This window comes from the organism of the source record quoted next, unplaced genomic scaffold, assembly GCF_019419815.1.
Source record: "Pyrus x bretschneideri cultivar Hongxiangsu unplaced genomic scaffold, Pyrus_bretschneideri_v1 Contig265, whole genome shotgun sequence".
Lineage (NCBI taxonomy): Eukaryota > Viridiplantae > Streptophyta > Magnoliopsida > Rosales > Rosaceae > Pyrus > Pyrus x bretschneideri.
In genome coordinates this window covers 1,305,561-1,318,801 of record NW_025999574.1, presented here as the reverse complement: position 1 = coordinate 1,318,801, position 13,241 = coordinate 1,305,561, and the positions used below count along the sequence as shown (strand labels likewise).

Sequence of the window (13,241 nt, the reverse complement as noted above, 5' to 3'; positions counted from 1 at the left end):
CATATTACCTGTTAATATTATTGGGTCGATTTACTCGTTTATTTTAATGGGTGTTACACGACACGATCCGTTGAGATATCGGATATGACACGAAAACGACATGAACACGGAAAACACGACAGGAATGCCAGGTCTACCTCAGGGATGTTCCCTGTGTGATGATTTGCTTATCGTTTTTATCACTTTCTATTAATTATATGCACAATTGATTGTATACTATCTTATTGTGTATGTAATTATTGGAATGGAAAGTGAACAAAGTAGTAAACCAAAAGTAAGTAGAAGAGTTTGGAAACAATACGAAGAAGATGCATTGCTGTCCATACTTAAGGAGGCAGTTGTTAAGAATTTACGATGTGATAATGGTTGTTTCAAACCCGGAACAATGGCTCAATTTGAAACAGCTATTAATTTGAAATGTAATGACTGTAGTTGTGTTTTGTGAACCTTCTTTTATGTTATTGGAAAATATTTTGAATTTGATGTATGGAATTTATTATTTTTCTTTGTTATTTGAAAATTTGTGTGGTTTTCAATACGTATAAATATGAGAAAAGTTCATCAAACAAACAAAGATTTGTCAAATTTTTTTCCTTCCATTTTCTTATCCGGTTCAGTACCAAACACAGTATAAATAATACGATGATGTGAGCCTAAAATAACCAAAGCTAAGACCATCTCCCACCGAGCTGATCAAAAGGTTATAAATCAAAACATAACTCGTTTTTGACACAAAATTCATTTCCAATAGAAGGCTAGGCTAAAAACATTTGAGACCCACATGGCCAAAATATAGTCTTTGCTGTCCTTTGCAACTCCAACTTTTGACCCAAATGTATTGACATGGATTGGAATTTTTTTGAGATGGTGTGGATTTGATTTAAATTACCAAGCCAATAGTACATAACGGGCCTGTTTCAAAATACATAATTGTATTGAGATACATATATTGCAAATTAAAATGATATAAATTTTAAAGTATTAAACATACGGAAAACATAGTGAACAACCATATAATAAATGTTCATTGAAGTATTCAAAAGTCCCTTCCATTTCATTAAAAAAATGAAATGCAAAATAAAAATTATTCTTTTTTTTTTTCAAACAATACTTGACTACTCAAAGATGAGTAGAAGATTATAAAGTGATTTATAATTTGAATAATTCTAATTATAAACATGAAATTCTATAAATTAACAATGAATAATTTTGAAAAAATTTAAATAGAAATTCCTACTCATATTTTAAGTAGTTAAGTATTGTTATTTTTTGGCGACCTCCATAGCCTAAGCGGGCGCGTATCTACTTCTCACCACTACTATAAATAGTACGATGATGAGAAACAAAGCGGTGAATCCCAAAACTATCAGATTCTTCTTCTTCCCGTTCTGCAACCACACCTTCCTCCTCATCTGAGTTTCCAGCTGCCTGCAATCTTGTGCCTGCATCGCCAAACCAATCAGTAACACAGCATACATAAAAAAGCGAATCCTACAAATCTTCCAGCTAAGAAAGCAAGGGCGGAAGCAGCACCATTGAAGGACTGCGATCTCGATCTCGGTCTTGATCAGAATTGGCGGTGGTTGCGGGCGGTGCGGCGTCAGAGGAACGGTTTGAGGGGGAGAGACTGGAGAGGAAATGGTGCTGGTGGCGCTTTTGATCTTCGGTTTGTCCTTGACGGCGTTGGAGGGCTAATTGCTTGCGATCGAGGACAGGAGGATCCAAAAAAACCGAACTGGATTGTTTGACACGTGACTCTATTCCAACTGGGTACTTTGCCACATTCAAATGGGTACTCTCTAAAACCTGGACCGAAATCTCTTCAACAATTTTTTGAATAAATTTATATTCATGCCTACAAGTTTAAAAGCATAAAAAAAGAATATTATTATAATTAAACTGAAGAAATCCGTGGATGTTCCATGTAATCAATATTTCAAGTGACAACTCTACTCAAGAAAAAGAAAGTCAAACATTTGGACTAAATTAATAATATTAGACTATGCTAGAAGAAACATTTGAATATTCTACGTCATAAAAAAAACTGAAAATATGACTTTAGCCCCTGAAACTCAAGTTTCTTTACATAAAACCCGACATAGTCTTTTTATCTGAATAAAACCCAATGACTAGGCTCCACATAAGTAAATTCATTAATTTTGTTTGCCTTTACACATTTTTCATTTTTAGATGCCTAAAATACCCCTAATTACCGTTTTGATGTAGACATTTAATTCTATGCAGATTTGAAGGGAGAAATTAATAAAAAGAAATGTATTAATGTAATCATTGCATTAATATATCAAAACAAATTGTATGTTAAGGAAAAAAAGAACTAACAATGTTATACTTTCCTTAAGAGTTTGTAATTGTTTTTTAAATTTGCATAAATTTAGACAATTTTAATTTAATCTTTTCATTTTCTTACCAAATGAAAATTTGGAAGAGCACTATAAAATAATTTACCTATATTTAAAAAATATAAGTAAATTATTTGGACATGTGCATTAGTAATAAATTTGCCCTATATATATAATGATACATGCAAAATAATTTACTCCAGGGTACCCTCTTGCATTATTGTATGTCGTCTTCTTGACATTAATAAAGTCGCTATCATTTCAACTCAAAAAAAAAAAAAATTAAATTAATTATAGAATAAAAAATGTTATTTGATTCAAAATAAATTTATCTATATTTTATATGATAATATAGGTAAAATTTTCCACACATATATATATTAGTAGTAAAATATGCCCAATATATATAATAATGCATGAAAATAATTCACCAACAAATAAAGGAAATTTGATTAAAAATTAATATATCTACTACTTTTTGTTTATGAATTTCAATTCTTTTTTTATATTACAAACATAATGTACCTACAATATAATTTACCTATTGTTTAATCTTATAAGAAAATAATGTATCTACTATTTTATTTTATTTATTTATTTATTTATTTTTGTTTTTGTCGAATATGTACTGTTTTATTTTAATGGAGATAATTTGTCTTGGTTTAATTTTTACGAAATTATTTATGCACTGTTTAACTTTCCCAAAATAATGGAACTGCTATTTTAATTTACCTACAAAATAAATACTATTTGATTCAAAATTAATTTAGTTATATTTTAAATATAAATATAGATAAATTATTTTTAACAAGCATATATGATAACAAACAAAAAATGCCTAATGTATGTAATAATCTAGGTAAAATAATTTACCTACAACATAAAAGAATATTAATTGGTTTTTTGTTGTTTTATAAAACAATATTATTATTTGATGCAAAATAACTGATTGTACAAAGGACTTTTCTTTCCAAACAAAAAATGTGCCCATAAATTGTTTATGAACATAGCTAAATATATATATATATATATATATATATATATTTCTAATATTTATCATACAAGAAAGGTAAAATTTTCATATGGGGTTAATTGCTAATCATAATTAGGGTGGGTGATAATATTTATTGACATAACTAGAGTTTTGTGGCATAAGTTGTAAATATGTGATGATAATTGGTTACATATTTGTCTACATGGTACTCTATTTGAAATTTGGGTTTTATTTGGAAGTTTAATATTATGTGGATTTTTGTTTGGAAAATAAGAGTTTCAAGGGCCTTTTTCTAAAGACCCCTAAAAAAATTAAATATTTTTTTTATGACAAAATTACTCCTGAACTATTTTATGCATTCATTTCAGCTGGTTTTGAACTTTTTTATTTGGGGGGTCATTTGTGTCCCATTCTTTTTGGTGAAGCCCATGACCTCAAATTGGTTGTTGGCATTATATATTAAGTATAGATGAATGGCATTTAGCTATGTGTTGATAAATTTTATAGGCTGAACATGATTCACCATTAGCATTACCGATATTGTCTCAATTTAATCTCCTATTACTCGGTATTAGATTTTACCACAAAAATTCTCGCTAATATTAAGAGTACAAACTCTCATATATTTGTTGTATATTATTTTATCATATTACTGATGTGGGATCATATTCTCCAATATGTGTTTGCTTCATATACTAATAATGAATAACTTAAACAAGTTTTCCTATAATATTGTGATGGAATAATATCAAAATATTATGAAAGATGCTAAGGATAATATTTCAAAAGCGAGATTCTCCATGAACTTTTTGCCACCTGATTTTTGCTACAATGTTTTTTAATGTTGGCAAAGGAACTAACACTAAACTATGAGGTGTGAGAGAGCTCATGGAAAGTTCCACTTTGAGAGGTTCTCCTTAGCATTTCTCAAATGTTATATATTTATGTTAGTCTTTTTAACTAAAATAGTTGCTAAAATTGTTATAACTCTTCAGTGTACCAAAATTTAAAATTGATAGAAGTGGTTGATGAGAGTGTCCATCATCAATCATTTTGATCATTCTGTGAAAAATCTCAGCTAAATTGAAGAAACCACCAATTCAAGTGGAGTGATTGATTTGACAAAAATACACTCAATTTAACAAAGATTTTTTTTACTACGTAATAACCAACATGATTGATGATGGACAATCTCAAGAACCACTTCTATCGATTTTAAATTTAAGAACCAAATAAAGAATTATGCTCATCTTAAAAAAACCATTTTGGCTAAAAAGCCTTGATATTATGCTTATGAATTGAAGCAAATAATAAGCTTATTTTACATTTGAATGATAGGTTTGCAAGTACATAGAGATCAGAAAAATACCCGTCGGCCAGGAATGACCAGCCAGACAAATTTGCTGCTTTTGTAAGAGTTTCTCTCCATCTCAACACCTTGTCCATGTTATCTTTGAGTTTGCTTTCATGGTCAGCAAGTGCCTTACCGAAACTCTCTCTTTGGTTCCTCACATCCGATGGATCCAACTTGTAAAAAACTGGAAAAACCATCTGCTGCAGTTGTTCTTTACAGTGAAAGATGTGAACGAGTTCATCTAAGCACCACTGCGAGGAAGCGTAGTTTTCAGAGAAGACAACAACAGAAATCCTCGAATCCTCAATTGCTTTGAGAAGCCCCAACGATATTTCCTCTCCTCTTTTAAGCGCCTCATCGTCCATGAAGGTTTTGATTCCCTTCTGAACCAAATTGTTGAACAGATGACCTACAAAATTGTAGCGGGTATCCTCTCCTCTAAAACTGAGGAAGACATCATATGTCCATGAATGGGTGTAAGAAGTAGACGAAGAGGAAGAGGAAGAGGCTCCTTCACTGGTCGTTGAATCCATGATCGTTCAATTACTAAAAAGGATGAGATGCTGAGAGATTAAATGTCAAAGACTGATCCACCTCGTGTGTTATGAACTTACGACAAGGCCTCTTTTCTCGACTTCACAATATGCAAAGCAGCTTCCTTGCATTCCACGCTGACCTGAAGTCAAGGAAATTATAATAATGTGGCCGGCTTTCACAATATGCGCTTCCTTGACGTCTTTCACAATATGCGAAACTTTAGGAAAAAGATCAAATAAAAATTCATTGAAGCAATTGATAGAAAAATTTAAAAAAAAAGAAGGAAAATTAAAAATAGCAGAAATCTCTATTTTTAAAGAGCTAAAAATTCGAAGAAATTTTAAACCCATAGAACCGTAGATCTTCCAGCTCTCAAAATGACATTAAGTTGTAAGAATTCAAAATTTTCAAGGAGGACCTTTTGAAGTTCTGTTGTGGGTTTGATTTCTGAAATAATTTGGGGTTGCCTTGCCTGTAAATGCAGATATTGGGCATGAGGCAGTGCTACATGGATAGGTTCTGCAAAATTGAAGGTAGAGAGAGGTTGTAAGGGTTTAAAGAGAAATTCGATTCATAGATAGCGAGTTTGATCCACATTATTATGCATTCAATTGTGTGGCTTAGCCTAACTTGGTTTTTATCATAGTCTTTACTGAACTATTATTTATAGTTGTTTTAATACAAGCGAATTACTTGCCAGGACTGGGCCGTGGGCAATTAGGGAAGTCAAGGATAAACTTACAACTATTTTGGATCAACCGTTTATCGAAGATCGATTGAGCAAAAGAAGGAGCTAATTGGAAGACTAAATAATTTTCTTGAGCAAGAGGAGCTATTTTGGAGACAGAGCAAAAGAAAATTGGGTCAAACTTGGCAATTGCAACACCAAATATTTCCACCAAAATTCAAATAGAAGACAAAAGAGGAATTGGCTGCATAGTCTTATGGATGATGGTTGGGTATGGCATGAAGACCGTAAGGAAATGGAAGATGTGGTGGTATCCTATTTTTCCACCTTATTTACTTCCAATGGTGCTGCTAATTTCGAAGATATTTTATGTAATATCACACCTTCGGTAATAGAGGAGATGAACAACGACCTTGGGAGGCCTATCACGGATGAGAAATATGCAGTCTTCCAAATGCATTCCACCAAAGCACCTGAACTCGATGGTATGTCTCCCGGGTTTTATCAAAAACACTGGGGGATTGTAGGTCCTGATGTGTGCAATGGAATCCGTGCTATGGTTTTATTAGGGCAAATCCTAAGGAAGTTGACACAACCCTATAAGCCTGTGTAATGTTCTTTATAAAATTATGGCGAAGGTATTAACAAATAGACTGAAGCTAATTCTTCCCCATATCATATCTCCCACCCAGATTGCTTTTATTCCGGAGCGGTTGATTTCTGATAATTATTTAGTTGCTGCGAAATTTGCTCATTAAATGATTAAACGGTCATCGGGGTTGAATGGGCTTATGGCATTGAAGGTGGACATTAGGTAATTCACCAACATGTATGAGCACGTTTATCAACATTTAGGTAATAAACCAATTAACAACTTTCATGTCCTTTAGTTTCTAAAACTTTATCTATAAATTTAGTCTCTCTAGCATTACTCAAAGTAATGCTAGGGAGACTAAATTTATAGATTAAAATTTGCAAACTAAATGATGTGTCATCAATAGGAAATAAGCACGTTTATCAACGTTTAAGTAATACTCCAATCATTAACTTTCATGTCATTTAGTTTATAACATTTAGTCTAAAAATTTAGTCTCCCTAAAGTTGAATGGCGATCTGGTAGGGTATGTGCATCCCATAAGGGGAATTCGACAAGGGGATCCTTTATGCCCCTATTTATTTGTTACATGTGCCGAGGTCCTCTCGGCTCTCCTTACGTAGGCAAAATCCAATGGGGATCTGCAAGGTATCAAGGTGTGTTGCCCAGCTCCGAGTATTCATCATCTGTTCTTTGCAAATGACAGCTTTCTTTTCGCTCGGGGGTACGCTCAATGAGTGCTAGAATATTAGGAAGGTATTGCGTACGTATGAATTAGCATCCGGACAAGCAGTGAACTTTGAAAAGAGTTGTGTCTCTTTTAGTCCCAATCTCACAAATTATGAAAGCAACTACTTTCTGACTGTCTTGGTGTGAGGAGATTGGACCTTCATGATAAGTATTTGGGATTACCAGTGCTAGTCAGGAAGTCAAGAAGGAAACTTTATCGTATGTGAAGATCGGCTTTGGAAAAAAACTACAAACTTGGTGTGGTGGCTTATTGAGTTGCGTGGGACGAGAATTGTTAGTGAAAATAGTGGCACAAGCCTTGCCTATGTATTCTATGCAATGTTTTCTTCTTCCCAAATTCTTATGTGAAGAATTAAACATGATGATTGCAAAATTTTGGTAGAGCGGTGATCCGGGCAAGCGGAAAATCCATTAGCTCAATTGGCGTCACTTATGCAAGCCTAAACACGAAAGAGGTCTTGGTTTAAGGGATTTCTATGCTTTTAACCTTGCCTTTGTTGAATTATAAGTCTCTAGCTGATTAAGTATTAGAAATAAGATGAATTTTAATGTGTGTATTCACTTGAGCATATCTGCCAAGTGTAAGGTTAAATGATGTAAGGCCATGAGTGCCATGTGGTATTTGATCCATGTATTTAGGTTGATGAGTGACTAAGATTAAAAGTAGTGTTTTGTGTGGTCCTAAAGCTAAGGCCATAAATTAAATGTAAAGCAGTGTGAGTGCACATTGTGTGTGCTGTAAAAAGATTATTCCTCTGCAATACTTTTGCAAGAGAGAACAGAAAGAAAACTTTTTCGGTTCAGCTTCCTCTGTCTTTTGTTCTTGCTTCTGTTCAGCCTTCTAGAAAATTAAACCCAGCTAAAATCAAGTAACACTAACATGGCCTCAGAGCCTTGTTTCGATTAGATCTGGGCGTGTTTTCTGTGAGCTCAAACATCACCGTTTCTGGACTCGGTGAAGTTTGCCGGAGCTTATCTGTAATCTAAGAACTACGTGTTTCTGGATTCACACAAGCTCACGATGGCTGGATCTGGGAGTGCTGAAGTGAGGACCCCGATCTTCTCCGGTGAGAACTACGAGTTCTGGAGAATCAAAATGGTTACAATTTTCAAGTCATATGGACTGTGGAATCTGGTGGAAAATGGGATTCCGGTTTCTGATTCGAAGAAGAAGAAAGCTAAGACTGATGAAGATACAGATGTTGATGCTGACGATGATGAGAAAATGGCTGCAATCTTCATGAAAGATGCAAAAGCTCTCGGAATCATTCAAAACGCAGTCTCTGACCAGATTTTCCCTCGAATCGCAAACGCAGACTCAGCAAAAATGGCATGGGATCTGTTATATGGCGAATATCACGGTGGGGATCAGGTAAGATCTGTGAAACTCCAGAACCTTAGACGAGAGTTTGAATACACTAGAATGCGTGATGATGAATCCTTGACTGGGTATCTTACTCGTTTAAATGATTTGATAAATCAAATGAAGACGTTTGGTGAAATTCTGTCAAATGAGAGATTAGTTCAGAAGGTGTTAATCAGTCTCACTAAGATATATGATCCTATATGCTTAGTGATAGAAAACACCAAATGTTTAGAATCTGTTGAACTGCAAGAGGTACTAGCTATATTGAAGAGTCAAGAGCAGAGGTTTGATTTGCATTCCTCAGATGTAGCTGAGAGAGCATTTTCTTCTCTTACTGTTAGTTCAAAAGGGCAGAATCGAAGTTATGCTCAGTCTAGTACTTTTAAACCACATAAAAATTGGAATCAAAAAGGTAAGAAATGGGATTCGAAACCAAAGTTTCAGCAGAAATCATTCACAAATGTTGCACAGAATAGTACTTCCTCACAGATTATGGGTCAAGAGGGTGTAAAACCTCAGTGTAAGGTCTGTTCAAAGTTTCATTATGGTGAATGTAGATATAAGGGGAAATCCAGGTGCCATAACTGTGATAGATTTGGTCATTGGGCCAGAGAGTGTACTGTTGGAAAGTCTGTTCCAAAGGCAAACTGTGCAAGCCAAATGGAAGTAACAGGAAACTTATTTTTTGTAAATTCTGCAGTTGCTGAGACTAAGGTTAATGGAGATTGGTACATAGATAGTGGCTGCAGTAATCATATGACAGGAAATGTTGATCTTCTTGTTGATGTGAATACAAATGTTGCAGGGAAAGTTCAAATGCCAACAGGAGGGTTAGTTAATGTGGCAGGAATGGGATCACTGGAAATTGAGACTAACAGAGGAAGAAAATACATTCGAGAAGTCATGTACCTACCTGGTTTGAAAGAGAATCTATTAAGTGTAGGACAAATGGATGAGCATGGATATTATCTTGTGTTTGGTGGACATATGTGTACTGTTTTTGATGGTCCTTCTCTGAAATGTCAAATTATCTGTGTAAAAATGAAAGAAAACAGGTGCTATCCTCTATCTCTAAGGCCTGAGAAACAACTTGTGTTGAAGACCAGTTTTGCTCATTGTTCTCTGACTTGGCACAGAAGATTAGGCCACCTACACTTTGGTGGAATCAAGAAATTGAAGGATAATGACATGGTTCATGGATTACCATATCTAGATGAGTATGACAAAGTGTGTGAAGGCTGTCAATATGGTAAGCAACACAGAGAAAGGTTTCCTAGTGGTCAAGCACAAAGAGCTAGTGCTCCACTTGAATTGGTTCATGTAGATCTGTGTGGACCGATGAGAATCGAGTCTACTGGAGGAAACAAGTATTTCATGTTGCTTGTAGATGATGCAACCAGGATGATATGGGTATATTTCCTTAGATTCAAATCTGAAGCTTTTGCTTGTTTTCAGAAATTCAAGGCTATGACTGAGTTGCAAAGTGGAATGAAGATAAAATGTGTAAGAAGTGATAGAGGAGGGGAGTTCTTATCAAATGAATTCAAGCAATACTGTGACTCAGAGGGAATCCAAAGACAACTGTCTCTCTCTTACACTCCACAGCAAAATGGAGTGGTTGAAAGAAAAAACAGAACAGTGATTGAAATGGCCAAGTCCATGCTTCATGATAAAGGAATGCCTTACTATATGTGGGCAGAAGCTGTGCACACTGCTGTCTATCTGTTAAACAGATGTCCTACAAAATCACTGGATAGTATAACACCTTTTGAAGCTTACAGCAAAAGGAAACCTGGTATTGCACATTTGAAAGTCTTTGGCTCGGTTTGTTATGTTCATACTCCATCCGAGTTAAGACACAAACTAGAACCCAAGAGTATAAAAGGAGTCTTTGTTGGATATGCAAAATGTGAGAAAGGTTATAGAGTATTTGTTCCACTCTCTAAGAGACTGATTCTGTCAAGAGATGTTGTGTTCGATGAAAACTCAGCTTGGGATTGGGAAAGAAGCACAGAAAGATATATGTCACTGCCTACTTATGAGTTTGACACTGTGGATACACCAAGAAGTGGGAATACAGAAAATGACACTCAAGGTTCAAGTGGTTTATCACCTGGCATATTGGAAGAAGCTGCAAGTGGTATTGATGATACACAAGTCAATTCTCAGTCAAGTGCAGGTGTGAGTGACACTCAGGCATTTGATCATACTCCATTAAAATGGAGAAAGCTGGATGATGTACTTGCTCAATGCAATCTGTGCATTATAGAACCAGAGAAATTTGAAGATGCAGTTAAGGATGAATCTTGGATGAATGCTATGAAGGATGAGCTCTCCATGATTGAAAAGAATGCAACCTGGGAGTTAGTAGACAGGCCAAGTAACAAGCCTGTAATTGGAGTAAAATGGGTGTTTAAAACCAAGCTCAATCTGGATGGAACTGTGCAAAAGAACAAGGCAAGGCTTGTTGCAAAGGGATATGCCCAGAAACCAGGAATAGACTACAATGAGACTTTTGCTCCTGTTGCTCGATTAGATACAATCAGAACCCTTATAGCTTTGGCTGCACAAAAGAGTTGGAAACTCTATCAACTTGATGTCAAATCGGCTTTTCTAAATGGTGTTCTAGAGGAGGAGGTTTATGTGGAGCAGCCTGATGGTTTTGTAGCTAAAGGGGAGGAAGACAGGGTATATAGACTTCACAAAGCCTTGTATGGTCTAAAACAGGCACCACGGGCCTGGTATGGAGAGATCAATACATACTTCTTACAATGTGGTTTCACAAGAAGTTTAAGTGAACCAACACTATACATCAAGGCAGAAGAGAAAGACATTTTGATTGTGTCGATCTATGTGGATGACATAATCTATACTGGGAGCAACAAACAAATGCTTGAAGAATTCAAGAAAGACATGACACGAAAGTATGAGATGACTGATTTGGGTCTTCTCCATCATTTCCTTGGAATGGGAATAATTCAATCAACTTCAAGCATTTTCATCCACCAAAAGAAATATGCAAGCTCCTTGTTAGACAAATTTGGTCTAAAAGAGTGCAAACCTGTGCTTACTCCATTGGTTGCAACTGAGAAGTTAACCATGGATGATGGAAGTGGTGCAGCAAGTGAAGAGTTATACAGAAGCATGGTGGGGAGTCTCTTATATCTCACTGCAACCAGGCCCGATATTATGTATGCATCCAGTCTGTTAGCCAGATTTATGCACTGCCCTACCAGTAAGCATGTTGGAACTGCTAAAAGAGTGTTAAGATACATTAAGGGCACACTTGATTATGGTCTGGAATATGTGAAAGGTAAGAACTCAATGTTAATTGGGTTCTGTGACAGTGACTGGAGTGGATCAATTGAGGACAGTAAAAGTACATCTGGTTATGCTTTCTCTTTTGGCAGTGGAGTATTCTCTTGGGCATCTGTGAAGCAAAATTGTGTTGCTCTTTCCACTGCAGAAGCAGAGTACATCAGTGCTTCAGAAGCAACTACTCAAGCCATTTGGTTGAGATTTGTTCTTGAAGACTTTGGAGAATTTCAAACCGAAGCCACTCCAGTGCACTGTGACAACACCTCAGCAATTGCAATCACCAAGAACTCTGTGTTCCATCAAAAGACCAAACACATTAACAGAAGATACCATTTCATCAAGGATGCACTGAAGGATGGCATCATTGATCTGGTGTACTGTCCAACTAATGAGCAACTTGCTGATATCTTCACAAAACCTTTGCCTAAAGATCGGTTTAATTATCTCAGGAGCATGCTAGGAGTGAAATCAGCTCAAGACTTAAAGGGGAGTGTTGAATTATAAGTCTCTAGCTGATTAAGTATTAGAAATAAGATGAATTTTAATGTGTGTATTCACTTGAGCATATCTGCCAAGTGTAAGGTTAAATGATGTAAGGCCATGAGTGCCATGTGGTATTTGATCCATGTATTTAGGTTGATGAGTGACTAAGATTAAAAGTAGTGTTTTGTGTGGTCCTAAAGCTAAGGCCATAAATTAAATGTAAAGCAGTGTGAGTGCACATTGTGTGTGCTGTAAAAAGATTATTCCTCTGCAATACTTTTGCAAGAGAGAACAGAAAGAAAACTTTTTCGGTTCAGCTTCCTCTGTCTTTTGTTCTTGCTTCTGTTCAGCCTTCTAGAAAATTAAACCCAGCTAAAATCAAGTAACACTAACAGCCTTATTTTCGAAACAAGGATGGCGTTTCTCTCAACAACCTGACTTTTTTGCCTATTATGTTTTCAAACCCGCTACTTTCCTATAACCGACTTTCTGGGTGCTCAGGTCAATGCCATTGGATCGTATGTTTGGAAGAGTATTGTTGCTGAGCGGCCGGTGATACATAAAGGGCATCGGTGGCAGCTGGGTGATATGAAGAATATCAGAATTGGGCAAGATAATTGGTTGCCAAAAAACTCCTACTTTCGAATGTGAGTCCACCGTTGGAGTACTAGGATTCTGAGGCCACAGTGGATAATCTCTTCCTTGCTGACTTGTGACAATGAGATTTTGAGCTGCTGCATGATATATTTTCTGAGGAGGAAATGGAACTAATTGTCAACCTTCCCCTCAGTATGCG

The 13,241-nt window shown here is 35.7% G+C and overlaps 1 protein-coding gene across 1 annotated transcript; it reads right to left on the bottom strand.

Moving 5' to 3' along the window:
* Positions 1-1,257: 1,257 nt before the first annotated feature.
* On the bottom strand, positions 1,258-6,392 carry LOC125478783 (disease resistance protein RPV1-like). Its single transcript, XM_048587401.1, has 3 exons — positions 4,724-6,392; positions 1,534-1,855; positions 1,258-1,442 (listed from the first exon to the last, which is right to left on the bottom strand). The coding sequence occupies exons 1-3, from the start codon at positions 5,239-5,241 to the stop codon at positions 1,287-1,289; spliced, it is 996 nt and encodes a 331-aa protein (XP_048443358.1). The 5' UTR covers positions 5,242-6,392; the 3' UTR covers positions 1,258-1,286.
* Between the last annotated feature and the right edge of the window lie 6,849 nt (positions 6,393-13,241).

Coding starts and splice junctions, on each gene's coding strand:
- LOC125478783 (XM_048587401.1), bottom strand. CDS start 5,241: ATGGATTCAACGACCAGTGAAGGAGCCTCTTCCTCTTCCTCTTCGTCT. Junction 1,856..4,723: donor TGGTCATTCCTGGCCGACGG/GTATTTTTCTGA, acceptor TTAAACTTGTAG/GCATGAATATAAATTTATTC. Junction 1,443..1,533: donor GAGATCGCAGTCCTTCAATG/GTGCTGCTTCCG, acceptor TTGGCGATGCAG/GCACAAGATTGCAGGCAGCT.